Source organism: Canis lupus, chromosome 6 (assembly GCF_048164855.1).
Source record: "Canis lupus baileyi chromosome 6, mCanLup2.hap1, whole genome shotgun sequence".
In the NCBI taxonomy this organism is placed as follows: domain Eukaryota; kingdom Metazoa; phylum Chordata; class Mammalia; order Carnivora; family Canidae; genus Canis; species Canis lupus.
Window position 1 is genome coordinate 63,504,766 of NC_132843.1, and position 25,809 is coordinate 63,530,574.

Here is a 25,809-nt window from a genome sequence, read left to right on the forward strand (position 1 = left end):
TAGACTGCCTAGTTTTTATATATTAGTAATAAATATTCTTGCTAGCTTGATATGGTAAGATCTTAACAGGACACACTTTGGCTTTCCAGAAATGTACCATTAAAAATTTCCAAATTCATGTATAGCCTTATTCTGTCCCTGTTTATTTATTACACTCTGTGAGATATCTAAGCATTCCACCAACTTACATTGCTTCCCAAAGTATCTATTTTAGAAAGTATGGTTTTTTTTTTTTTTTTAATTTTTATTTATTTATGATAGTCACAGAGAGAGAGAGAGAGGCAGAGACAAAGGCAGAGGGAGAAGCAGGCTCCATGCACCGGGAGCCCGACGTGGGATTCGATCCCGGGTCTCCAGGATCGCGCCCTGGGCCAAAGGCAGGCGCCAAACTGCTGCGCCACCCAGGGATCCCTAGAAAGTATGGTTTTATTAGACTTTAGGCAAATAGGACTGTGCATTTAGAAAATTCGTATTCACTCAATAAACCAAAGTTCAACTAAATACATCTTACCACAGATGAATTTTTATTTGGTTCCCATAAAGGTTTTGGTTTTATTTTTAATCTTTTTTTTTTAAACCAGTTGGCTCTGTTAGTGAATAATTTCAAATGAGACTAGTTTTCTTTCTTTTTTCTTTTTTTTTAAAGATAATTTATTTATTCATAGACACACACACACAGAGAGAGAGAGAGAGAGAGGCAGAGACACAGGCAGAGGGAGAAGCAGGCTCCATGCAGGGAGCCTGACGTGGGACTCGATCCAGGGTCTACCAGGATCATGCCCTAGGCTGCAGGCGGTGCTAAACCGCTGCGCCACCGGGGCTGCCCGAGACTAGTTTTATTTTTAAATAATGCCTTGTCTCACTCGCAGAGGATTTGAGGTTGTTATAAAAGAAAAAATATGCTAAAATGCTAAAATAGAAATATAGAGAATGACTTAATAATTAAGAGAAAAAATAGAGATAAGGAAAAAGAAGAAAACCCAAAGATCCATGTGGTGGCATTACGGAGTTTCATAGTTTAAGCTTCCTAATAGCTAAAATGATCACTTACAGAAATAATTACACTTAGTTGGTAAAAATAGCACCTTAGCAAAAATGAATTATGATCTTAAGAAATGAAAACTTTCATTTTATAGATGAAAGTTATCAATATTTTAATTTATAACTTGTTTATGGTCTAACTTATGTACTACTATATATTCTAGAACCACTTGTTTATTTTTAAAATCACATTTCTATACCTATTTATATGTTGTTTTGTCCAGGCATTTACTACAGATTTCAGGGTACATTGGGCTCAACATCCTTTAAGACCAGAATTTGCAGAAAGTACCTACTTCTTATATAAAGTAAGCTATTTTACCTCTCTTTTTGCTGTTTAGTCCCCATTTTCTGTTGGATATCTCACTACCTTATAATAGTAATTGGGTTTTCAGAGTCCTTGTTTAATGTTATAATGGTTGGATATGTTATGGTTTTCATTCATCTAGTCCATAACTATTGAAAGAAGAATTGACATCTAAGTTTTGTGTCTTTTCAAAATATTTACATGAACATTTCTAATAGGAGAAATGTTATATTCTAGAGCTGCTTTCTAAAGCATGTCTCTTACCTTTCTGGGCATTGAAAATGTTATTTAAGAGCCAAGATATATAGTTGGACAGCTTTCCAGTTGTGTGTTTAAGAAATTCCATAAAGCAGATCCATGGCTTATTTTCAGAGCTAAGTTCTGTGTAACATGTGCTCCAGTGCCTGATACAATGCCAAAGCACCTAGTAGGTACTCAATAAATATCTGATAAATGAGTGGGTATATGGTAATATATAAGCTATATATATGTATACATATATTCTCCTTTTTAATAGGCTACAGGAGATCCTTACTACCTTGAAGTAGGGAAAACACTTATTGAAAATTTAAATAAATATGCTAGAGTGCCTTGCGGATTTGCTGCCATGAAGGATGTTCGTACTGGAAGTCATGAGGACAGGTAAAACAATTCCTAACATCCCCTTTCCTCAGGGTAACTCTGAAACAACACAGAATATAACTCTTAGTTAGAATTCAGATAAGCTTAATGCTTTTACAAAGGGTTTTTGAAGGTGCAAAGCTTAGTTCCTTGTGTTTATTAAACTCTCTTCAATAGGCTCATTTAAAAAGTTTGTATTTTTATCATAGTACCTGGCATATAGTAGCTGCTCCAATGATTCTAAGTAGATGAGTAAGTGTTCATAATCAGAACCTTGGTAATTAAGAGTATTAGGAATGGGGGGCGGGGTTCTGTGTTTATTTCTAGCGTTGTACATAATATAAAAACTGTTATCAAGATGATGGATGATCTGGATTGTGATTTGTATTGAGTCAAGAATTCCTCAAACATCTCTTGGTTAATGTGTGTATTCTTAACTCTGTTGCTGATTTAGAGCGCTGGTGAAGACCATTGGCAATTTCTGTTTCATTGAATACTGGATAGATGTGGATGGTATGAAATATTCAAGCTGTAAAAAGCTTACTCTGGTTACTATGATATTCACTAACATTACAGTTATCCCAGGATTACTTTTCTGGTTATTTTAACCATCCAGAACATAGCGACACATCTCTAACGAGCACTAACGTTTGCTTATTTGGTTACCAAATGTTCATTCCACAGGTATTTATGAAGGTGTCTTCTGTGCCAGAGTTATACTAGTTTTTGACAATTAAAGATATGAAGACATGTCTTTTCCATCTTTGAATCATTGAGAATAGGCAGATAAACAGACCATATTAAAGGGACATGAAATACATTGGGATATGACAGTCCCTGGGAGGTTTATGGAGGCTTCTGTATCTTGAAGGATGGGAAAGGAAGAGAAAAACAGTGGTAGAAATTTCAGGCAGAGGGACTAAAGGCAGGTGAGTCACATCTTTCATCATTACTCAAAGTTGTCCCATAGTCCTTCGATCGGAGTATTTAGATAATAATTAATGAGGCTTGAGACCTACTTCTCTGATCATAGCTGATAAGAAATGGATGGGTTTTTGGAAGTAGGCATGCAGATACCAGCAAGAAATGAAAGCAGATAGGCTGTGTATTTATTTTTAACATTTATGGACTGCTTCCTGTGTTCTGGGCACTCTTCTGATTAAGTACTTGCTTTGTTTAATTCACTCGATCCTGACAATAACCCTCTGAAATGCAACTTCTATAATCTTCGTTGCATAGATGAAGAGGCCGAGGCACAGAGAGGTTGGGGAACCTACCTAAGGTCACACAATTAATAAGATTAAGTCAGAATTCTCATCAAGGCAGATTAGCTTGTGAATACAGTGCTATTCTGACAACTCATGCAAGGAACAATATTTAAGCTCCTACTGTATGCTAGGCACTGCCCTTAGGTGTGGAGATAGAGAAATTAGAACCAGTTCTTACCTTCCCATGACTTGTAGATAGTGAAGAAGATAGGTGTGTAAAGAAATAATTGTTGTAATCTTGTGATTTGTATTATAGTAGAAAAAAGAGTAACAGGTTGAGGAATTATAGAGGATGGTATGATTTACTGTTCAGAGAATTCCAGTTTTTAAATTTAGCATTCTTTTTCCCTACCAAATAGTCCTTATATGACATTGTTTCTAGACCGTTTACCACTGCATTTGCCCCAATCTGATTATATTCCAATATATAGAGTATCTCTTAAAATATCATATCCAGGATTAACCATACTCAAGATGTGCCTGGCAAAACATCACTGTTCAAGAACAGCTGTGAGGTTGCTAATTTTCTAAGCAGATAATGGGTTTACACCCTCTATCCAGTTGAGGATCATTGCTTCATCAACTCACTGTTCTCGTGGCAGCATTGTATCTCTTCTGCATTTGGCCCAACAAAAGGTTGAGAACTACTAATCTTCATCATTCCACGTTACTAGATGTGCTTTAGATTTTTTAGCAGCTTTATTGTATTTGACTCACAGTGAAGCTATGGCCAGTTGTCTTCAGTTAACTTAATTGTGGCCTGCTGACACATGGGTATTCTCCACCCTGCTTTTGAGCAAGTGATTTAGTGTAAGCTTAGAGCTTTAGAGCTTTATACTTACCTCAGCAAAATTTGATTTTGTTGGGTTTGTGTGTGTGCATGTGTGTTTCTAGACCGAAAAGAGTTTGATTCTCATCTCAGTCACCTAAATTACCTATTTTCAGTGATCTACAGTTTGGATAGGCATGGTTAAAAAAATTCATCTAAATTATTGGGAAGAATTCTGGTTAGGACCATGACTGTGTACCTTATGGTGTGACACTTGAGAGCTTTCGAGTTACAAGCCCTTTGCATCCAGTGGCTTATTCCCCAACAGATCTACTAGTGCTGTCACCTGTCCCACTAGCATACATACACGCATGCACACACAATTTTCAAAATGGAAATAACTATATGTTCCTTAATAACTGAAATAATTTAAATGGCAAAAAGAATATGAAAATCTTCCCTAAGACATTTCCCCTACTTGCCCACCCTAAGATGACCACTGTTGGCAGTTGATAAATAGTCTTCCAGATTGTTTTGTTGCATATGTGTTTGCATTTGTGTATGTTTATGATTTTTTAATACAAATTAGGTTATATGATATGATACCCAGTTTGCTAGCTTTACCCAATTCATATTGTGGTGTATCATTTCTCTGTTCAAAGTGTTTACAAATCATCTGTTTCATAATCAGTTCTAGAATTCAGCAAAAATCAACACCCTGCTCATCAGTCTACAGTTTTCTTTTTTTTAAGATTTTATTTATTTATTCATGAGAGACAGAGAGAGGCAGAAACATAGGCAGAGGGAAAAATAGGCTGCCTGCAGGGGTCCGGATGCAGGACTTGATCCCAGGACCCCAGGATCAGGACCTGAGCCAAATGCAGATGCTTAAATGCTGAGTCACCCAAGTGCCCCATTTTTCAGTTTTCAAGCTAGCATTTGCTCATGACAATAACTATTCCTCAGAAAAAATTAAATTATAATAAGTATATTGCAAGTTGACTGGAGGTGTTTTATCTGTTCTGAAAAAATTAACATATAAAATGTTCAAAAAAGTTTTGAAACATTACAGATGAGTCTTTGTTCCAAAACACAATATCATTGATGTGTAGGAGAAAGAATGATAGCTCTGTTTTTGAGCTTATACAATATGCCAGGTGCTATGCTAAATAGTGGACTTTACAATATCTCATTTAGTCTTTAACCCGGGGTTAGGCTTGTATTATGTCCTTTCCAGCAAAATAAACTGAAGCTCATAGTCCTTATATAATAACCTCATGATTACACAGCTAGTCATTAGAAAGTCTTTTCTATTTCCAAAGCCTGTGTTCTTTACCTCTATGTGCCATTGCCTCTCTAGTTCATTCTTTAGTAATACTGTTAAAACTTGCTTTTGATTTAGTAAATGTTTATTGAGTGCCTACTGTGTGCCAGGACTTGTGCTTGGCTGGAGGTGTGAAACTATGCAATCTGTCCAGTAAATTACAAGTTATTATGGCCAAAACCTAGGATATTTTGGGAGGTAGTAAATATAATTAAATTTCATGTTACTGTAACTCCATTTAACAGCTCTGCTCTTTCTGCCACTTTTAATTTTATTAAAGCTTTTCTTTAAAATGTTTATTAAAACATTATAACATTAAATAATTTGTAAAATTGTGTATATTTCTATCCCTCTTACTTCTGTATTCCCTTCTTGACTGCTGTTTAAATATTTGCAAAGTTATCATAGTCCCTGTGATTTTTGTGTTGTACTTTTTTCATGTAATTTTTTATGATTTCCTTTACCTTTGAAGCCTTCTTATTTGTCACTTAAATGGCTACATAATGAACTCCATCAAAATTGTATTACTTATCCAGTTTTAATTAATACTAATTGAATTCTTGTATGGCTCTCAGTAGTAAAGTTGATCTGTATTACTGCCCTACTGTTGGTTCTCTAATAGAAGAAATGGAAAACTCTCCTTCATTGGAAGGCCAACTGGAAAATCTTGTCTGTACTATTAACAAGATTTAGTGTACCTGTGTGGTAGGCAGCGCCTCTGGTCTTTTTCATTTCCTTGGAATATTCTTGGAGTCAAGACTATTACCACTGGGGTATAGATAAATTCTATAGCACTTTGGACATCTAAAATGGTATAAATGTGTTTATTGACCTTGACTCTCTGTCTTTCAGAGTGTTGGCATTTGAATATTTTTATGTTCTTAGATTTATTGTGACTTTATATTTTAGAATGGATTCTTTCTTCTTGGCTGAGATGTTTAAATATCTTTACCTATTATTTGCGGATAAAGAAGACATTATTTTTGACATAGAAGATTACATCTTTACAACAGAAGCTCATCTGTTACCTCTTTGGCTCTCTACTACAAATCAAAGCATCTCTAAGAAGAATACAGTAGGTTATGTTTTTTAATTAAATGTCTGATTCTCTTGTGTTTCTTTTTCCAAGTGAAAGTAATCCATGAATAGAATTCAATAAATAGGGATGCCTGGGTGGTTCAGTGGTTGAGCACCTGCCCTCGGCCCAGGGGGTGATCCTGGAGTCCCAGGATCAAGTCCCACATCGGACTTCCTGCATGGAACCTGCTTCTGTCTCTGCCTGTGTCTCTGCCTCTCTCTCGCTGTGTCTCTCATGAATAAATAAATAAAATCTTTAAAAATTAAAAAAAAAGGATTTTAAAAAAAGAATTCAATAAATATATGTATGGTAAGAGGAAAAGTATACTTGATATTTTCTTTGTTTTCTTTTATTGTTTTATCCTGTATACTCTTACTACTAACTGTATTCTTGTTTTGTTTTCTTATATTATTTATCTGGTATATGCTTAGATTTCATTTAGTGTTTCATTTGAACAAGCTATAATGTTAAGTAAAATAATTATTTTTATTTATGTAGCATTCTTTTATATTGTAGACTTCAGAATATACAGAACTGGATGACAGTAATTTTGATTGGACTTGTCCAAACACTCAGATTCTCTTCCCTAATGACCCATTATATGCTCAGAGCATTCGTGAACCCTTGAAAAATGTGGTGGATAAGAGCTGTCCTAGAGGCATCATCAGAGTGTAAGATGTATTATTTTTATATTTGTTCATATCAAAGTTAATTGTCAGTAAATGATAGAATGTAAGGAACATATAACAACTAAAAAGATATTGACTTAGGCCAAAAATATGTTGAAGTATATAGTTATCACTAATTAAAAATTATTCATCGGTAAAGTTAGATAGCAAAGTTTATTCTACAATAATGTCTGTTTTATTATGGAAATTTATTATGGTGATTATTTTGTTTATTGAACTAAGTATTAGTCAAAGGGTGGCATATAATAGTTTTTAACTTCTGTAGTTCATTTTTACAGAATAGTTTTGTCAGATGCTTCCACATGTCTTATATACGTAGAAAGTATTTTTCCTTTAATCTATAGTTTCTATCTAATGAAAATACAGTCTTTTTTGTTTTATTTAATATTTTTTGATGACGTGCTTATTCTTGGTTTTTAAATAAAATTTTTGGCTTAATGAGTTCATTCTCAAATAGTTACATTAGAAAGGCCATCAATAAAAAAATTAAAAAAAAAATTTTAAGTGAGTTTTATTACTCATGGATAGAACTATTGGTTTGCTTTTAAAATATTGGGAGAAAACCCTGTTTGTCAAGGAAGAAATCAATAATAACAAATCCCCAAGTCAACCTATTTTCTACCTTTAGATAGTTATAAGGCCAATGGCTAGTATACTCTTGTAGGTAGCATACATGCGTTGATAACTGTAAAATATATTTGAGAGCTATACTGCTTAATGACCTAAGTTATATTTGGGAAAATAACTGTTTCTAGCTTTTCCAGTTTCACTAGTTCTAAAAATAGCATTTTGCAAATATCTAAAATTATTTTTATTTGCCTTAGGTTTTTCCCCAGTTCTGATTTGTAGTTTTTTAAGCCTTGCCTATAATTACTTTTAGCAGAGAGGAGAGTTTCAGGAGTGGAGCTAAACCCCCTCTGAGAGCCAGAGATTTCATGGCCACTAACCCTGAACATTTAGAAATCTTGAAGAAGATGGGGGTGAGTTTGATTCACCTCAAAGATGGGAGAGTCCAGTTGGTTCAACATGCAATCCAAGTAAGCCATTGCTGTACTAATTAGATACCATCTTGCCCTTTTTGGTCTTACCAACTTTAATGAGATAATGACATTTGGCTTTCTAAAAACTTAATCTGTGATTTAAATTCGAATTTTAGGACTTGGAACTATCTTGGAAAGCCCTGTAATTCAACCCCTTCATAGTACAAATCAAATCACAAACAGGTTGGGTAATTTGCTTAAATCTATAGAATCAAATGTAGGGCTCAAATCCAGATTTTTCTGTTTCTCAACCCCTTGTCTTTCCACTATTTTACTTAGAGCATAATCTTAAAAGCTAATAATTAGTTTTAATATCTCTGTAGTTTATAGTATTCTAGCTTCCAAAAAGCTACTGAATCTACATATTTTATTCATTATGGAAATCAAAATTTGCATGTATTTGTCTATGCCTAGGAAAGATAACGTGCCTTTTTGGGAAAATTCTATTGTTTTTTGCTTTAAAAGCTTTCATAACATGAGGCCTTTAATTTTTCACCTTATTCACCTTATTAGTACATTGATTCTGAGAAAACACAGTTTGCTAAATAATTTCAACCTGCAACGGTCCCCTATATCTGTTAATCTCAAATTCAGCCTTCTTGCAACCTTAGTTTCCCCTCAGATTTCTTTCTCATCTCTGTTGTCACTTCCATCCTTCCTTAAAGAGTATCCTGCCGGGATCCCTGGGTGGCGCAGTGGTTTAGCGCCTGCCTCTGGCCCAGGGCACGATCCTGGAGACCCGGGATCGAATCCCACGTCAGGCTCCCGGTGCATGGAGCCTGCTTCTCCCTCTGCCGGTGTCTCTGCCTCTCTCTCTCTCTCTCTGTGACTATCATAAATAAATAAAAATTTAAAAAAAATTAAAAAAAAAAAAAAGAGTATCCTGCCTACCTCCTTATGTTGTTTCACTTACTGTCACTTCTCAGCAGTGGGAGTGGCATCTCTAGTTACATTACTTTCACTTATGCCACCAGTGACATAACTACCACCTACCACCAGTGGCCTCCTACTCTTTATTTGGTTGAATATTTTGTAACTGTTGACTGACCCTTTTTTTTAGAACATACCCCTTTCTTGACTTCCAGGGCGTACCAGCAACATACATCTTTCCTACTTTCTGTTCATTGCTTTGTGGATTCCTTTGGAGCTTTCCTTTTTTGGCACAACCACTCAACATAGGCACTACCAAAGAATCTGGATCATACCCTTTTTTCTCTGTATTCTTCTTTAGCAGTCACATCTATTTTTACAAGTTCAGCTGCTATCTTTGTACACATGATTTCTTAGCTATACATAGGTAACCCTGATTTCTAACTTTACACTTAAATTCAGCTTTAATCGGCCAGTCATACATGTCTGCATCTCTGTCTCAGTCTGCCCAAACCTGAATGAGTTATCCCTTCCTGCCCCCACCTCAGTCCAACTCTCTTCCATTTTGTGTGCCATTTCAATAGACCTAACGTTATTCTCTTAAGTCACCAAAACTAGACATATCCAGATAGGCTTGAACTTTTCTCTGTCTCCTGACTCCTTTCTGTTCTCTGTTATCATTTCACCCCCGTCAAGTCCAAAGGACTTTTCCTGTTAGGTGTCAGATTCCACCTTCTTTCCACTATAGTCAGGCCTTCAGCTTTTCCTCTCTCAAGACTCAATTCAAATATCCTTCTAAATATTTCCCAGATCCACACTGGCAGACTCAATCATTCCCTTGTCTGTGCTGCTAATCTACTTTCCCATTTGAGAATTTTATCAGAGGTAAATTTATATGGTTGTATACTCTAGATATAAACTTCTTAAAGTGAAAGACTCCCCAGTTCCTAGTCAAGTGCTGGGATCTTAATAGATGCATGATACATATATTTTGAATTTAGTGTGGTTATTGGTTCATAATTCCAAAGTCAGTATGAGGTTTATTTCTTAAAAAGGGAAGCAGTGGAAAAATCAAGCAAAGTAAGCATTTCAGCATTTGGTGGAAGTCCAATTCTCAATTCATATCAGAAGTAGTTTGTAGAACAGTGAAAGAGATGTTGAAAAATTACAAATGCTACTTTTGGAAAATATTTCCAGAAGTAATATTTTTAGGACAAATCAGGCCATAAATATTTGATAGGGACCGAAACTAAAAGGGGAAATACTAGAGTAGATTATAGCACATTAGTATTTAAGACATCAAAAAGTTGAATGTTTTCATTTCAAAAGGGTAAAATTAATCTGTTTTCTTCCTAGGCTGCTAGTTCAATTGATGCTGAGGATGGTTTGAGGTTCATGCAGGAGATGATCGAATTGTCAAGTCAGCAACAAAAAGAACAGCAGCTGCCTCCACGAGCTGTTCAAATTGTATCCCACCCATTTTTTGGCAGGGTAGTATTGACTGCTGGACCAGCTCAGTTTGGGCTGGATCTGTCTAAACATAAAGAGGTGTGTATACTTATAATATGCTTGTTGAAAATGAATGTAAAGTATGTAAGTATTGTCTAATTGCTTAGTCTAATTTAGTAGTTTTAATTAATATTTAATTCAAAGCTCAAATATTTACTCTCCCAATTAAAGTTAAAAGTATATCTTGCAAATTTTGAGTCATGTTTTACGTATATAACATGCTTATAGAATTTCATTTAAAATATTGCTCAGATACTGCCCAAATCTTGACCTATTCTCTTTGATATCTTTAATTTATCTAAAAATGTTTTTTTGTTTTTTTGTTTTTTTGTTTTTTTTTTTACTTTTTAACAACTAGTAGAACCTTTCACTGAACAGACATCTAACTTGGAGCTTTAACGTAGTACAAACAGGTAAAAGCGAAGGTGTTCTAGCTCAAGTGGCTTTGGAGAGCATGACCCTATAGTACCACTGAGCCAACTTGGAAGACCCACTAAGCTGGCCCAGCTCCTTAGTTTTTTTTTGTTTGTTTGTTTGTTTGTTTTTTAACTTTTATTTATTTATAATAGTGACGAGAGAGAGAGAGAGAGAGAGGCAGAGACATAGGCAGAGGGAGAAGCAGGCTCCATGCACCGGGAGCCCGATGTGGGATTTGATCCCGGGTCTCCAGGATCGCGCCCTGGGCCAAAGGCAGGCGCCAAACCGCTGCGCCACCCAGGGATCCCTCCTTAGTTTTAAAGTAGGAAACAAAGACCTACATTGCTAGGTTCATAAGTTCATTTGTTCATAAGTTCATAAGTTCATTTGATTGGTTGCAGAGTTGGGACTAGACCCAAGTAGCCTGATAATCTAAAGCCAATGCTCTTTGAACTCCATTATCCCTAAATGACACCTTTTTTGTGTGTGTATTTTAAAGCTATAAAGGTTTATAGATTGATTCATCCATTCAGCAACTCTTTTTTGAGTCCCAGCTATATTCCAGGCACTATTTTAGATGTTTGCTGTCTGTCATGTTTACAGAGTGCAGGTCCATACCTTCATGGAGTTTGCATCTAGGAGAGAGGGGGATATTAGTATCTTTACATTAGTATCTTTAAAATCAGTTTTCTGGTGGATTTAATTTTTCTGGGAATAAGAACAACTTGTGGATTTGTATAGACTAAATCCATTTTTTCCCTCTTTCAAAAATCTTTCTGGCTACAAGTGATGGTTTAAAAGTGGTTCCCAGCTATTTTAAGTGTAGGTATGGTTATGTAGTGAATCTGCCTACGGATTCCAACTTTACCACTTACTAACATTGTGTCTTTGAGCAAACCCTAGTCTCAGTTTCCCCATTTGTTAAATGGTGATATTATATGTATTATTTTTCTTAGAGTTGTCTTAAAGATCAGATTTAGTAATTTATGTAAAAATGCATAAACTGCAGAGCACAGTAAAATGTTGGTTTGGTGCTATGATATGCAAAATGTTGAAAACAAAATCTTATTCTAAATAAATATTGAATATGTTATCATTAGAAAAGAAATAAGGTCTATTTAAAGCTCTAGATAGTGAATTTTATTGACTAGATAGTGATTTGAGAAGATAAAGGATATTTAAGTTACTTTTATTTCTGACAGACAAGAGGATTTGTTGCAAGCAGTAAACCATACAATGGTTGTTCAGAGCTTACTAACCCCGAGGCAGTGATGGGAAAAATCGCTTTGATACAAAGAGGACAGTGCATGTTTGCAGAAAAGGCACGCAACATTCAGAATGCTGGTGCCATTGGTGGCATTGTTATTGGTGAGTACTCCTCTGTGACATTGTGTTGACTAGGAGATCATTTTTAGGATTTTTCCTTGTATTTTTCAAAATTTTATCAGAGTTCATATTATTTTTACTTCACTAGACAGCGTAATGGATGGGTAATCCAGTGACGCTCTTAATTTCTGTGTATTGTATATGTTTTTTTAAAGTCTAGATTTGGCTTTTTGTATATTAATGCTAGTACAAGTACTTAGGGACAGTGTGAAGGTGGGCACCCCAAAGCACCCAACATCATGGATAAGAAAATGTGCTTTGAGATCCAAAGCCCCTTAAGGGCAAGAAGAAACAGGCAGAGGAAGGAGCAAGCTCCATGCAGGGAGCCGGACACAGGACTCCATCCTGGGTCTCCAGGATCATGCCCTGGACTGAAGGCGACGCTAAACCGCTGAGCCACCAGGGCTGCCCTAGACAAAATCTTTAGAAAAATAAAAATAAAACTACCCATTCCTCCACAAAGATGCAGGCTTTGGAGTCAAATACATTGGAGTGCAGTTCCTGGCTCTGCCACAAAATCATGGTGTAATCTTGGCTCAGCTTTAGTTTATCAGTTTATTCAGAATATTTTTTGAACAGTTAAAATGGTAATATCTTTTAGTTGTTTGTAAGGTTTGAAGGTATATATAAAATTTCTTAGCATAATAGCTTACATATCATAGGTATAAACCCTAGTTGAAAGCAAATTCTTATTTCCTCAGGTCTTTTTCCAGTGAAATTACAAACTCAAATCATTTTACCTCTGTATTTCAACTAGCATATTCTGCTTTTTTATTTTCATAGAAAATCACTTATAACAAGAAGGCCATGACAGGGAAAATATAAATTTTTCTTTCCCTTTTTAAGATTTATTTTTAGAGAGAAAGAGCAGAGGTGAGAGAGGGCAGAGAAAGAGAGATCTCAAGCAGATTCCCCACTGAGTGGGGAACCCCATGCAGGACTCGATCTTACAACCCTGAGATCATGACCTGAGCTTGAAATCAAGAGTCAGGTGTTTAACTGACTGAGCCACCCAGGTGCCCCAAATTTTTCTATGCTTTATGTATATAGTTTATATTCAGAAAGAACTAGAAGACCTGAGGTCACATCCTAATAATGAACTTAAGTTTTTATAGCTTCTCTCGCAGGGGAAATCTCTTTTGAATTTTTTTTTCTTATTAGGATAGATTTCCTTTATGTGAATTCAAGGTAAATAAAAATTAAGGTGTTTAAAATAGGATTGTCTTCAGTGAAAATAATTAAGATATTTAAAATAAAATATTAGGATTTATTTTAGTGAAAGTAATTATTTTACTATTCCTTTTGGTTATCCCATTTAGGAACTAGTGTTGATTTATTAAGTGCATAGATCATTAGCTAAGTATATAGGAGAAATTCTGCTTAATAACTTAAATCAGCAATTGGCAAACTATAAGCCTGTAGGCCAAGTCCTTATCACTGCCTGTTTTTGTAAATAAAAGTTTTATTGGGACACAGTCATGCCAATTTGTGTAATATTTTCCTTTTTTTTTTTAAGATTTTATTTATTTATTCATGAGAGACACAGAGAGAGGGGAAGAGACATAGGCAGAGGGAAAAGCAGGCTCTCCATGGTGAGCCCAATGTGGAACTTGAACTCAGGACCCAGGGATCACACCCTGAGCCAGAGGCAGACGCTCAACCACCGAGCCACTCAGGCATCTTCCAATTTGTGTAATATTTTCTGTGCCTACTTTTGAGCAACAATAATGGAGTAGAGAACTGCATAGCCTAAAATATTCAGTCTTTGCCCAATTACAGAAAAAGGCTGCTGATGTCCAACCTAAATCATCTCTCCATCCTTGGTTATTTTCCACACTGAGATTTCTTTTGAAGAATTTAATAGCTTGTCAACACAACCATTTTGAATACCTCTTTATGAAGACTTTAAAAATATAAAATATTTTTTAAAAAAGGCTGGAATACGTGTGGAATAGTTTAGATTTTCCCTCTAATTCTCATGATTTTTTATACTCTGCAAGGTTTGTCAAGTCAAGTTTGTTTTCTTTAATAGCTGTTAGGATCCTCTACTGACTTCTGTGGATAAACAAATAACAGGCAATGATCCTTACTTTCAGGAAATTTCATTTTTAAAGGGAAATTTTCTTGTATTATAACTTCTTTTCCCTATGTTTTTTGTTTCTGACCAAGTATTTTGTTTGGTTTTGCTGGTTTTCATTGTATATAAACGAGCAAATTAGGGCTTAGTTGTTTTATCCCAAGGACTAAAAGTAAAAATTATCTTAGAATAATCATTTGGCTGCAAGAGACTATAATTGATTTAAGATGGTTTAAGAAGGGAGGTTTGTTTCTACATGGAGCCAGATTATTTTAATTGAATGCAAGAATAAGAAGTTCAGCTGAGCAAAAATCATCAGTAACCATGATAGCGTTTTTCACATCTTTCTCATCTCTGGGTTTTTCTACTGTCTTCTTGACATCTCTTTGCAGTTCTGCTTCATTCTCCAGCTTGTCACCAACTTGCTCCCTCTCTGCTCATTAGTTCCAAAAAGGTCACCCTAAACTTGCAGCCTCAGCCAATGAGTCTGTCACCTTACTAGGTCACCATCCACTGCTAACTGAAACAACCCTGTGTGCCACTTCCAGGTCCTCCAGAGAGACTGAGAGTCAGGTGGCCATGCTTTGTCCAATCAGTTATCACTAAGGAGGCAGGTCCTATGTGGTATTCTCCACTTAACAGGACCCATCAGAATAAGCTCTCTGAGAAGGGACAGGCGGGCTTCATCTGGCACGTGCAATTAGAGGTGGGCATGACTGGCCCACCCAGGAAAATAGTATTTAGCCTCCCTACTGCAGTTACCTCAGCGGTGTAAAGTAAAAGTAGTAGTCACCTCAACTTGCAGAGGAAAAACCACAGTCATCCTCCTTCTTTGTGAACCGTATGTAAACAGTAACTATCAATTAGTAGTTTGGTAAATGCCATTAAAGGAATTCTTAAACAACAATAAATTTCATTCATAGTCCTGTTACTATAATCCAAGTCTTTGAATGTTTCTACTTCTAGGCTTTTTCATAAGCATATGGAAGTTCATAGTCATAGAATTTTCTGTTCTACTTTTTTAATGTAATAATAATATTCTGTTTTTTTGTATGTTCCATCAAGCAGTTAGTTATAATTTATAATAGTTCACAGTTCACAATTATAAATGTCTGGTAAACCACTTTAGACATAAATCATTTGCTTCTTTTGAGTTCTTTCCTCAGGATAAATGAGAATTCTAGGAGTGGAATTAGTGAGCTCCAAAAGTATGTTCATTTTTATGACTCTTGATGCATAAAATAAATGCTGCCAACAGGGAAAAATAGTAAAGATTGGTCTATAAATCTTTTTAATGGACAGATATTTTTATGTTTGCTGTATTCATTTTCTGGCTAGATGACAATGAGGGGAGCAGCAGTGATACTGCCCCTCTGTTCCAGATGGCAGGTGATGGAAAAGACACAGACGACATCAAGATCCCCATGCTATTCTTATTCAGTAAAGAAGGAAGTATCATATTGGATGCCATCCGGGAATATGAGGAGGTGGAAGTACTCCTTTCTGACAAAGCAAAAGATAGAGGTAGGATTAAAAAAAAAAATTGTGTGTGTTTTTTTAATACAGCATTCATTTTACTCCTTTGATAACAAAAATGGATTACAAAAAGTTACTTTCGGTTCACTGGTAAAACAGAAGATGGTTTCAAAATATAGTTTTCTTTTGGAAATAAAGGTTATAAAACATTTATTTTGCTTTGCTGACTTAGGATGGTTTTAGAATTATATTTTTTATATGTAATTTATCACTTTTGCTATGGTTCTGACCAGTGATAAAAATACAGCTAATATATCAAGAGAGTTCATTTAAACATCCACAAATATTCACCATTCAATTCTACTGATACTACATCTTACATTTCTTTTACAAAGAATAAAGAGATTATATCAAATGGTATTGTATACAATATAATAGTAGCAGGACACCAATAATCAAATGACCACTGTCTTGGTGAAGGCAGTAAAAATCTAGCAGCTTTATCCACTGAGGTGTAAGTTTATCACATAGGGATTTATAAGTTACAAGAGTTACAACTGGGTGTTGCCTGAAGACCAGGGTAGCATGCCTTAATTCATGACAATATATAATCTTCTCTAGGCCAAAATATTTGTTAGTAATTTAAAAGCTGTTGGAAATACAAATTTTCGTACAAATGCAAGGTCTTATTAGTACTCTTACTAGTAAGAGTAGTACTCTGTCTTGGTTTTACAAAGCCCAGGGATAGTGGAGAAGTGAGGGAAAGTGAACCATCAGACATAGACTGCCATCCAACATTTGGGAGCAGTCCTTCTTATCCACTGGAGCCCCTGGAGAGAGAACTGTACTTCTCTCATTACAGGTGTACATGGCTGAAATCTTGGGATTTGTGCAAGGCTGTTGAATCCCTTGGGATGTTTATTTGACAGCTAGGTAGGAAATAGATTCAATTCAGTGTAACTTCCAAGTAAAATAGTAAAAAAAGTTTAGCGATAATCTAGTGCCAGCCAAATCAGTGTTTTGTTGTCTTCTTGTAACATTTTATTCTTCTTTGAGATTCTTTCACATGTCTACTATTTAAGAGCAATGAAGTGAGTAGGATGAATGTAAGGGTGTATAGATGGAAACAGAATTGAAAGGATTTCTGATCTTAAATCCTCCTGTGTTCCTGACTATTTTTTTCCCTGAGTCCTTTTTCTCACTTAGATCTTCTTTCCTACTTATATGCATTTAGGCACTCAAAAACAGGCAAATTATTATTCCATATAACTCTTTAATGCCTTTGCTTTTTTCCCCCCTGTTTTGTGCTACCATTGGAATTTCAGCAGCAATATTAAAAGGTAAAATGATTCCAAGCTACATTATTAATAGTAGTAAGTATCTTGTATTAATAAGCTTTAAATTATATATATATATATATGTCTGTGTATGTGTGTATACACACACATGCATGTACAAATATATAAATATATATAATTTTGTTTCAGTGCATACCATGATAATATCTGGTTTAATGTAATTAGATTATTTTCATGTCAGCTGTCCCACAATAATAATTCTTTATTGATCCTATCATAACAAACCCTATGAATTAAATATCCATAGAATAGATGAATTCACTAGTCCATGTAAGAGTCAGTCTAACAAAGACGTTTTGGCATGTATCACTTTTGATCATTTTTATATGAATATAAAGTTATAAAATATCAGCTTGTTTTAAAAACTCATATGTGTGTAGGGGTGCATGGGATTAGGACTACGAGGTCATAGTAAAGTATGTGCTTCTCACGCCAGAGAAAGAATAAGAGAAAAGATAAATTCTGCTACAGGTAGTCTTCCCCTCCCACCTCATCCATTGAGGATATATCCAAGACCCCTCAGTAGGTGCCTGAAACCGGATAGCATATTGTTCTGTATATATACCATGTTTTCCTATGCATACATACCTCTAATAAAGTTTAATTTATAAGTTAAGTACAATAAAAGGTTAATAACAATAACTTAATAAAATAGAACAGTTACAACAATATGCTTTAATGAGATTTATGTGGCTCTGGTCTTTCTTAAAATATCTTCTTAGACTATACCCATCCTTCTTGTGATGTGAGATGATAAAATGCTATGTGGTGAGATGAAGTGAGGGCAATGATATAGGCATTGTGACCTAGCGTTAGGCTGCTATTGACTTTCTGATGCTGTGTCAGGAGGAGGATCATTTGTTTTCCGACCCCAGTTAACTGTGGGTAACTGAAACATCAGAAAGGGAAACTATGGCAAAGGGGGGAGGAATTACTGTATGAAAAATATAATCTGAACAGTATTCTTTTAAGGACTGTGCAGTAAAAGGGCTTTATTTTAAATGATATATTTTTTAAAGTTTTGCTAGTCTAAATTTAGTAAACTGTGATTCTGTTACAAGTGATCTTTTGACAAATCTAAAAACTCCTCTTTTTGTGTAGCTCTTTCAAGAACTGTACAACTATATTAACAAAATCAATGTAACAAAATTACCAGTGTAATGAAAACTCAATAATAGTTTTATTAAATCAACTACTTGATTCACTTAGGAAAATATCCTAAGAAGTTGATGTCTGTAGTGGTTATCATTAATTTATCCTGTGCCATTACTGCATGCCCCATTGTTTTATTTCTGCATCAGCATCAGCTAGTGCATTCTTTACAAGCATAGATTCCAGAGTCTTACTCCAGAATATTAAATCAGACACTCTGAAGGCAGGGGTCCAGAATCTGAAATTGTAAACAAGCATCCCAGGTGAATGCATCAGCTACACTTTGAGAAGCACTGAACAACATGAAGAAGGCATCTCTCTCTATCTCTCTCTCTTTTTTTTTTAATTTCCCAGATATGTATGAACCATATTATACCATCAAGGGTACTAGGATTATGTAATATAATTAGCATCCTTAAAATCAGAACAGTAATATGCCCTCCAGATTGCCTTTTAAAAATCTCAGTCCACAAATACATACTTCCTTTATAAAGTTACACAGTTTTCATAGAGCAGTTCTTCCCACATAATTGATACAGAAAATAGAAGCCCCAGAACAAGCCCCCCACTTCCACTCTCACCTTCTTATTCAGACGATAAGTCTCAGCCATTAATACAGAAATATCTGCAGTAGTCCTATCTGCTAGCAAAAATGTTCAGATATCTTACTACACATTCTTCTTCAGAAGTCAAGCATTAGTAATTTATCATGTGGAAATGTTGCTTCCTCAGGTCAAACCAGTCATACTTCTAAAAGTTGAGCTCTTCACAGAAGTTTTATTATCCTGTCTCTCATGTGTCCTGTCTTTTCAAATTTCAAGAATTATTCTAACCCTGTGCTCACCAACAAAGACACAGTGCTGTTGCGTTTAGATCCAAATTTAGTTAATTTAAGTTTATAATTAAGGGTCAATTTCCTTTTCTCAATAGTATTTTCAAGGGGAAAAGAATCATCATTTTAAAGTTTTCATACATTATCATGCTTGCAGTTTACAGTATAGGCCTATGGTGCCTTGAGAGCTGTAGACAGACGTTTTCAGGGTTACTCCTGTATTTATATCTACCTAATAAAGAGGTAGACAGAGAAAATGAGGGAAATAAAAGTCCCATGGTTTGAACTGCTATTTAAGTCTAGCAGTGTTATTTTTCCTAAGATTTGCCCTCACTGAACTTGACTGGGGTCAATCTGCCTCTAAAGTTGAACTGCAAAATTTAGCATGTATGCAGAAGACCTCTTTGCCTGGAAAGGAGCATCTGAAAAATTCTTAAGCCAAATTGATACCTGTACCCCTTCTACAACCTGGCATGTTTTCTTGTGCATTTTTGTGTTTGCATATCTCTTCCCTTTACTGAAATGCTTATCAATCCCTATCCCCACTCCCATGGCCCATTTCCTCTTTGAGGACATGTAGCCATCTTACATATCCAGTTTAAACACCATATTTTGTGGAATTTTCTCTTACTCTCCTAAGTAAAATTTAAGGGTGTCTTTTAAAAAAAGATTTACTAATTTTAGAGAGTGAGGGGGGTGCAGAGGGAGAAGGAAGGAGAGTCTTAAGCAGACTCTGCGCTGAGCACAGAGCCCAACATGGGGCTTGATCTCAGGACCTTGAGATCACGACCTTGAGCCAAAACCAAGAGTCGGGTGCTCAACCAACTGCGGCACCCAGGTGCCCCAAGGGTCTTTTTAATATAGTTCTACTTTGACATTCATTATATCCTGCTTCTTTACCTGCTCTCATCTCTATAATCCTTGCTTTCAACAAATGCTGGCTGTACAGATGAATGAATGAATGTAGAACGTCCAGTCTCTTAAGTCTTTGCCAAGGCTCCCCTGTCCTATTATTATTACTATTATTATTATTATTATTATTATTAAAATATTTTTAAAAATTTATTCATGAGAGACACACACACACACAGAGAGAGAGAGAGAGAGAGAGAGGCAGAGACAGGCAGAGGGAGAAGCAGGCTCCATGCCCAATACGGGACTCGATCCCGGGACTCTGGGATCACGCCCTGAGCTGAAGGCAGGTGTTTAACCGTTGAGCCACCCAGGCATCCCTGTCCTTTTATTATTAAAACTTAATAATTTTCTTGTCTTTTTATCTTGAGACTTTTTTCCATTCTTGTTTTGCTTCCTGTGTTTCTAATACACCATTCCTGAATTTAATGATGTAGTTGTTAATGCTCTAAGGACTATGATACTCCATACTGGGTGCTAACCCACACCTTAGAATAAAGATGTGAAGCAGTGTGGCACACTCTAACTCCTTCCTTGCTTTTGTTTCTCTATCATCTTTATTTTCCTGATTGCTGCCTCTTTGCTATATATCAGATAGTCTTAGTATCTCCTCTGTCTCCAGACTTGCTCTTCTTTTCCACTAATCTGTTTACTCCTATGCCAATAATAAAAGTTTGCTGTTTTGAGTGCATTTTGTTACCTGATAAGGCAACTCTCTTCTCACTCTTTTCAAAACTTTTTGACTTTTCTTTGATATATAGTCTTCCATAGGAACTTCTGAATAGTTCTGTCTCACCCCAAAAGAAAACAAGACAAGTAGAAATGGGGTTCATTTTGGAATTGTGTGGTTATATGCTTTACATATAAATAGGAAACTTTTGTTAAATATTAAGGCTTGCCATGCAGAAACATACACTTATCTGTAAATGTCATCAGATCTTGTTTTGTTTTCTTTTTTTATACAAATTATTATTTTTAAGATTTTATTTACTTATTCATGAGAGATAGAGAGACAGGCAGAGACACAGGCAGAGGAAAAAGTAGGCTCCCTGCAAGGAGCCCGATGTGGGACTCGATCTGGGCACTCTGGGATCACACCCTGAGCAGACACTCAACCGCTGAGCCACCCAGGTGTCCCTTGTTTTATGTTTTCATTGAAATTTTATGGTATTAAGTAATGTAGGTCTTGTACCTTCCATAATGTAATTGTTTTAGTTTTTATGTTTATTATGAAAAAGGTACTTAATTTTATTTCTAACCAGTTGTTACTATAGAGAGGTTATTTTCTTGTCTTACTTTTACACTCTTTATCAAGTTCCTTTATCATATTAATGGTATTTTAAAAAATTAACAGTTGCTTTGAGTTTAAGTATATACGACACAGTCTGAAAATAAAATTTGATCTATTCTTTTCCTATATTTACACGGACTCTTCTTTTTTCTTATCCTATTATATAGTAGCTAGATTTCCAAAATAATATTACATAATATATGTCTCTAGGGTAATTTTTTGCCAAAAGCACGATTTTTATTACTAGATGAGACAGTACTACATACACCTTTTCCTATACTTCCTAACTAGATTAATACAATCTAGAAGAAAACTTGAAGGTTTTTCTTTTTGTTCTCCCTTGAACTTAGAATAGCCTAGTGTAAATGAATGTGAAGCAGCCAGCTCCTGCTCTCTCTTCTTTGGTCCCCACAATGGCCTTCCTAATTGTTGAATTAAAGTATACCTTTTCCACAACCTAGAAGAGAAAGAGAATGTGGGGACTCCCCCAGCCCCCAAGAATTTGTACTTCCCTAGTCAGGTAATCCTACTTAACCAGGGTATACATAAATGCCCCTGTTTGTACCTTCCTGCATGCCTGTTTCCTTTAGCTTTTCTAGTTTTAGGATATGTCCATCTCCCCTTCCTTCTTTGGCTAATTATGTTTTAAATCTCAGCTCAAGTGTCACTTTCTGAAGTAAAACCTCAACTGTCCTTATTCTTTCCTATTCCCTGTAAGCTTTCCTAGCAATGTAAAACATGTTACAGTTAGAGCTGTCTATTTATTTTTTGTGATTATTTGTAAATGGTTTCCCCAACTGGACTAAAAGATCTGTAAAGGTAGGACTGGTGTTTGGTTTTGCCTCATTTATCCCTAGCACTTTGTACAGTGCCTGCCACACAGAGAGAGGACACTCAGGACCTATTTGCTGACTACTGCCTACAGAGACAGAGGAGGATGTGGCGCATCATTGCAATGCATCATTGCGATGCGTGTGCTTTCTTGCAGGAACCCTAAGTAGAATGCCTTTAGTGGTTTCACTGTATATTCATTACAAGAGGTTTAGCCTACTATTCAGCCTTCCAGTGGATTTTAAAATGATATCTTATAATTTATAGACCTACAATAACAAATACAAGTTTTGTAAATAATCTCAGTTCTTACTTGTCTTTATGAAAATATTTTATCTAACCATATTAATACCCTCAGATCATCCAAAATTTTGTATTATTGGCATTTTCATGGCTTACTGAGTGGGAATTGCCCCTTTTAAAAGAATATTGTCTTAAAATATAGTGATGATAGTGTTTAAAATTTATTCTATTTCATATGTTCTCATGTACCAGCTTTTTTGAATTTAGATATTTAATAATAAATTTTAGACATATAGTGTAAATTTATATGCACTTTAGTAATATTATTTAGTGTATTTCTTGGCGTTTACTAATCCCGTTGAAGGCATTGAAACAGTTATTAGAGTCATTCCTTTCAGTTTGGAAGAACATTTATTTTGTACTGTCACATTTTACAAAATGCATATACAGGAAAAATGTGATTACATTTTGTAAGGCTTTTACTCTTCAGCATTAGTGTTCACTGTTCTGTGTTAACATGCTTTTCTTTCTCTTTTATTTCTTCATTTTATTGCAAAAACCAGTATGCTCTTAGCTACAATAGTAAATATTTTGAGTGGGAAAGTAGCATGAAGCTTATTTCTTTCATATACAGATCCTGAAATGGAAAATGAAGAACAACCATCCTCTGAAAATGATTCTCAGAATCAGAGTGCTGAACAGATTACATCAAGTTCTCAGGAGGTTGATTTGGTGGATCAAGAGTCTCCTGAGGAAAGTTCTCTAAACTCACAACCAGAATCATCATCTCCAACAGATACAGACAATGCTGCAAGTGTTTCTGCTTCTGAACAGAATTCTAACCCCGTAGAAAACCATGAGACTACAAGTCTTGATGGTGAATGTACAGATTTAGATAACCAACTTCAAGAACAATCAGAAACCGAAGAAGATTCCAATCCTAATGTTAGCTGGGGTAAAAAGGTCCAGCCTATAGACTCCATATTAGCAGACTGGAATGAAGATATAGAAGCATTTGAAATGATGGAGAAAGACGAACTATGACTCACTAAAAAATCTGATGGTAGGTATTTAAAAAGAAGAGGCAAACTGTGGTTCACAGACACCCTGAAACTAAGCAGGCTCTCTAATGGGAGTCTTTAAGTATGGTGATGAGCAACCACGTTCTGACTGAGATAGTTATAGGAATCTGGAGCATGCTGTGTTAGAACTGACCTTGCTTAAAACTGTCCCATCCAAAATGGAAACTCACAGTCCCTCCCCAACCCCGATCCCCACCCCATGACAGCATCGCACCACCCTGCAAGCACCTCAGGCCAGGAAAAAGATTGCTGGGCATTCCTAGGAACCAGATTTCTGCAGTCTCTGGGTAGACAAGAAACAAATTCAGTTAATAGTAGAGTGGAAAATAGAAATTTGTATAGCTTTCTAATTAAAGGAAGCTCGGCTTTCTTGGTTTGGGTGTTAGAGGCTCTTTTGGGGAAAGACAAGTGAGTATTGTAGACATTCTGGTTATGCTGCCTTCACAGAAACACTCAAAGTGACCTAAGTGGTTATGAAGCAAATACATTTATGGTGAAGACAGCCTTTGCTCATCACTTTCACTTGCTTCATTGTGTAACAAATGATCAAGATGACTTGATTTTTTTCTCTCTTAACAATGTCCTTTTCATTTAAACCAAAGGTGAAGCCAGTATACTTTCTCAGTGAGTTCTCTGCATAAAGGTTAATCATTGGGACCAGGTAAAAAGGTCATATAATATATTATGGAAATTGGTTACTTAATACTTAAGAAAAATGGAACAAGGGAGAAACTATAATGTAATATGAACTTGCCATTGGGCCTTCCGTAGGGAAAGCCGTGACTACTCTGAAATGGAACTTAAAGTTCTATCCTTGTCGGGTAAATTATAAATCTTTTCCAGTTCATTTCTCTTAGAGGTAATTACCTCTAGCCATCAGCCTTACTCCATCCCATGTTTAGTACGCAATTTGAGCCACAAGGGCCATATCGCCAAGAGCTGAATACATTTTGTTCCATTTTTCTATCTTAGGGAGCCATAATAAAACTGTGGTAGTGATCTAAAAATCCTAGGGAAACTACTATTTTTCTTCTTTGAAACTATGGTTTCTAAAGTTGCACCTGAGTCTGTCACATTTTCTGTTGAATCATGGTTTTTAAGGTTTGTTTAAAAGAATTTTTTTAACAGATATTCCTTCTGATATGGACTTGAAAATTAATCTATGGTAACCTGTGTAAGAAACTTACACAGTAGCAACTAACATATAGCCATACAGCGGAATGAGAATTTAGTTTCCTTTTTTGGGTTGGGGGGGGTGGTGGTTGGCAGTCTGGTGCTGGCCTCATTTAAGTTTTAAAAACTGTTGTTGATATCCTGTAGACAGCCCTGTAGTTGAAATCATGGTTTTACTCATTTTTATTTATTTTTTAAACTTACCTAAATCAGTTCTAAAGGAGTATTTGTGAGACTTAATTTTCTTTCTCTTTACCATGACATTACATAATAATCTTTTCTTAAAACACAGTTTTGAGGTACTGATGAACTTAAACTGTATATGGAGCTGTTGAAAGAACAGTGCTGTATTGTAGTTATGTATATTCATGTACAGTATGTCTTAGATCCCAGGTAAACATATTCTTTTATAAGAAGATAAATAGCTGCTTTCAAAAATTCCAGCTAAATGTAATTGGGTCAGTGAGTAATAAAACTAATAGAGAATTCACTTTTTTGGGGGGGAGGGATGGGGAAGAGTAGTATTATAAGACCTTTATTGGCCCTTAATTAAACCTGACACTAAAATGGATATTTTAGTCTTTCTGCATGTGAAATTTGGTGTAAGAAGATAGAACTATAATACATACAGTATATGGAAGGATAGACATAGTGCTTTGTTCATACTAATTGCAAAGCTGCCAAAATAGCTGAAGCTTAATTACTTGACTTGCCTTGATTTATAGGACTGGGGCTTGGAGAAAAGGAGCAGATGTTCCTCTAAGACTTTTATTACAGAAGCCTTATATACATTGATTTGATTTTGTATTTGTAGCTCAGAGCCATTGTTGTCTAAACCCAACTTTTCTAAGTTAACAACAACACAATTTTTTCCCCCAGCAAAGACCTCATGGTATACAGAGCCAGCTCACTCTCCCTGCCTTTGGCCATTAGGGGGAGTTGTTGCCATTCATTAAAGTCTAGAAGCAAATTGTTAACTTTTTTAGAGAACTGAATCCTTTAAAAAAAAAAAAAAAAAAGGAAAAAAATTAAACAAATTATACTTAACACCCAGAAGGGATCA

General features: G+C 35.6%; 1 protein-coding gene across 7 annotated transcripts in view; it reads left to right on the forward strand.

Moving 5' to 3' along the window:
- Positions 1-25,793, forward strand: part of EDEM3 (ER degradation enhancing alpha-mannosidase like protein 3) — a 70,795-nt gene extending 45,002 nt beyond the window's left edge. The window contains exons 12-21 of one of the 7 annotated variants that reach the window (XM_072830902.1): positions 1,266-1,349; positions 1,866-1,990; positions 6,240-6,405; positions 6,925-7,079; positions 7,978-8,134; positions 10,364-10,555; positions 12,136-12,301; positions 15,735-15,920; positions 17,198-17,245; positions 23,126-23,773. In XM_072830902.1, coding sequence (XP_072687003.1) covers positions 1,266-1,349; positions 1,866-1,990; positions 6,240-6,405; positions 6,925-7,079; positions 7,978-8,134; positions 10,364-10,555; positions 12,136-12,301; positions 15,735-15,920; positions 17,198-17,245; positions 23,126-23,535 — 1,689 coding nt within the window. In that variant the 3' untranslated portion in view covers positions 23,536-23,773. Of the gene's footprint in view, positions 1-1,265; positions 1,350-1,865; positions 1,991-6,239; positions 6,406-6,924; positions 7,080-7,977; positions 8,135-10,363; positions 10,556-12,135; positions 12,302-15,734; positions 15,921-17,197; positions 17,246-23,125 lie in introns of all 7 variants that reach the window. The other 6 variants (XM_072830906.1, XM_072830903.1, XM_072830907.1 and 3 more) reach the window with 6 other exon arrangements.
- Positions 25,794-25,809: the final 16 nt, after the last annotated feature.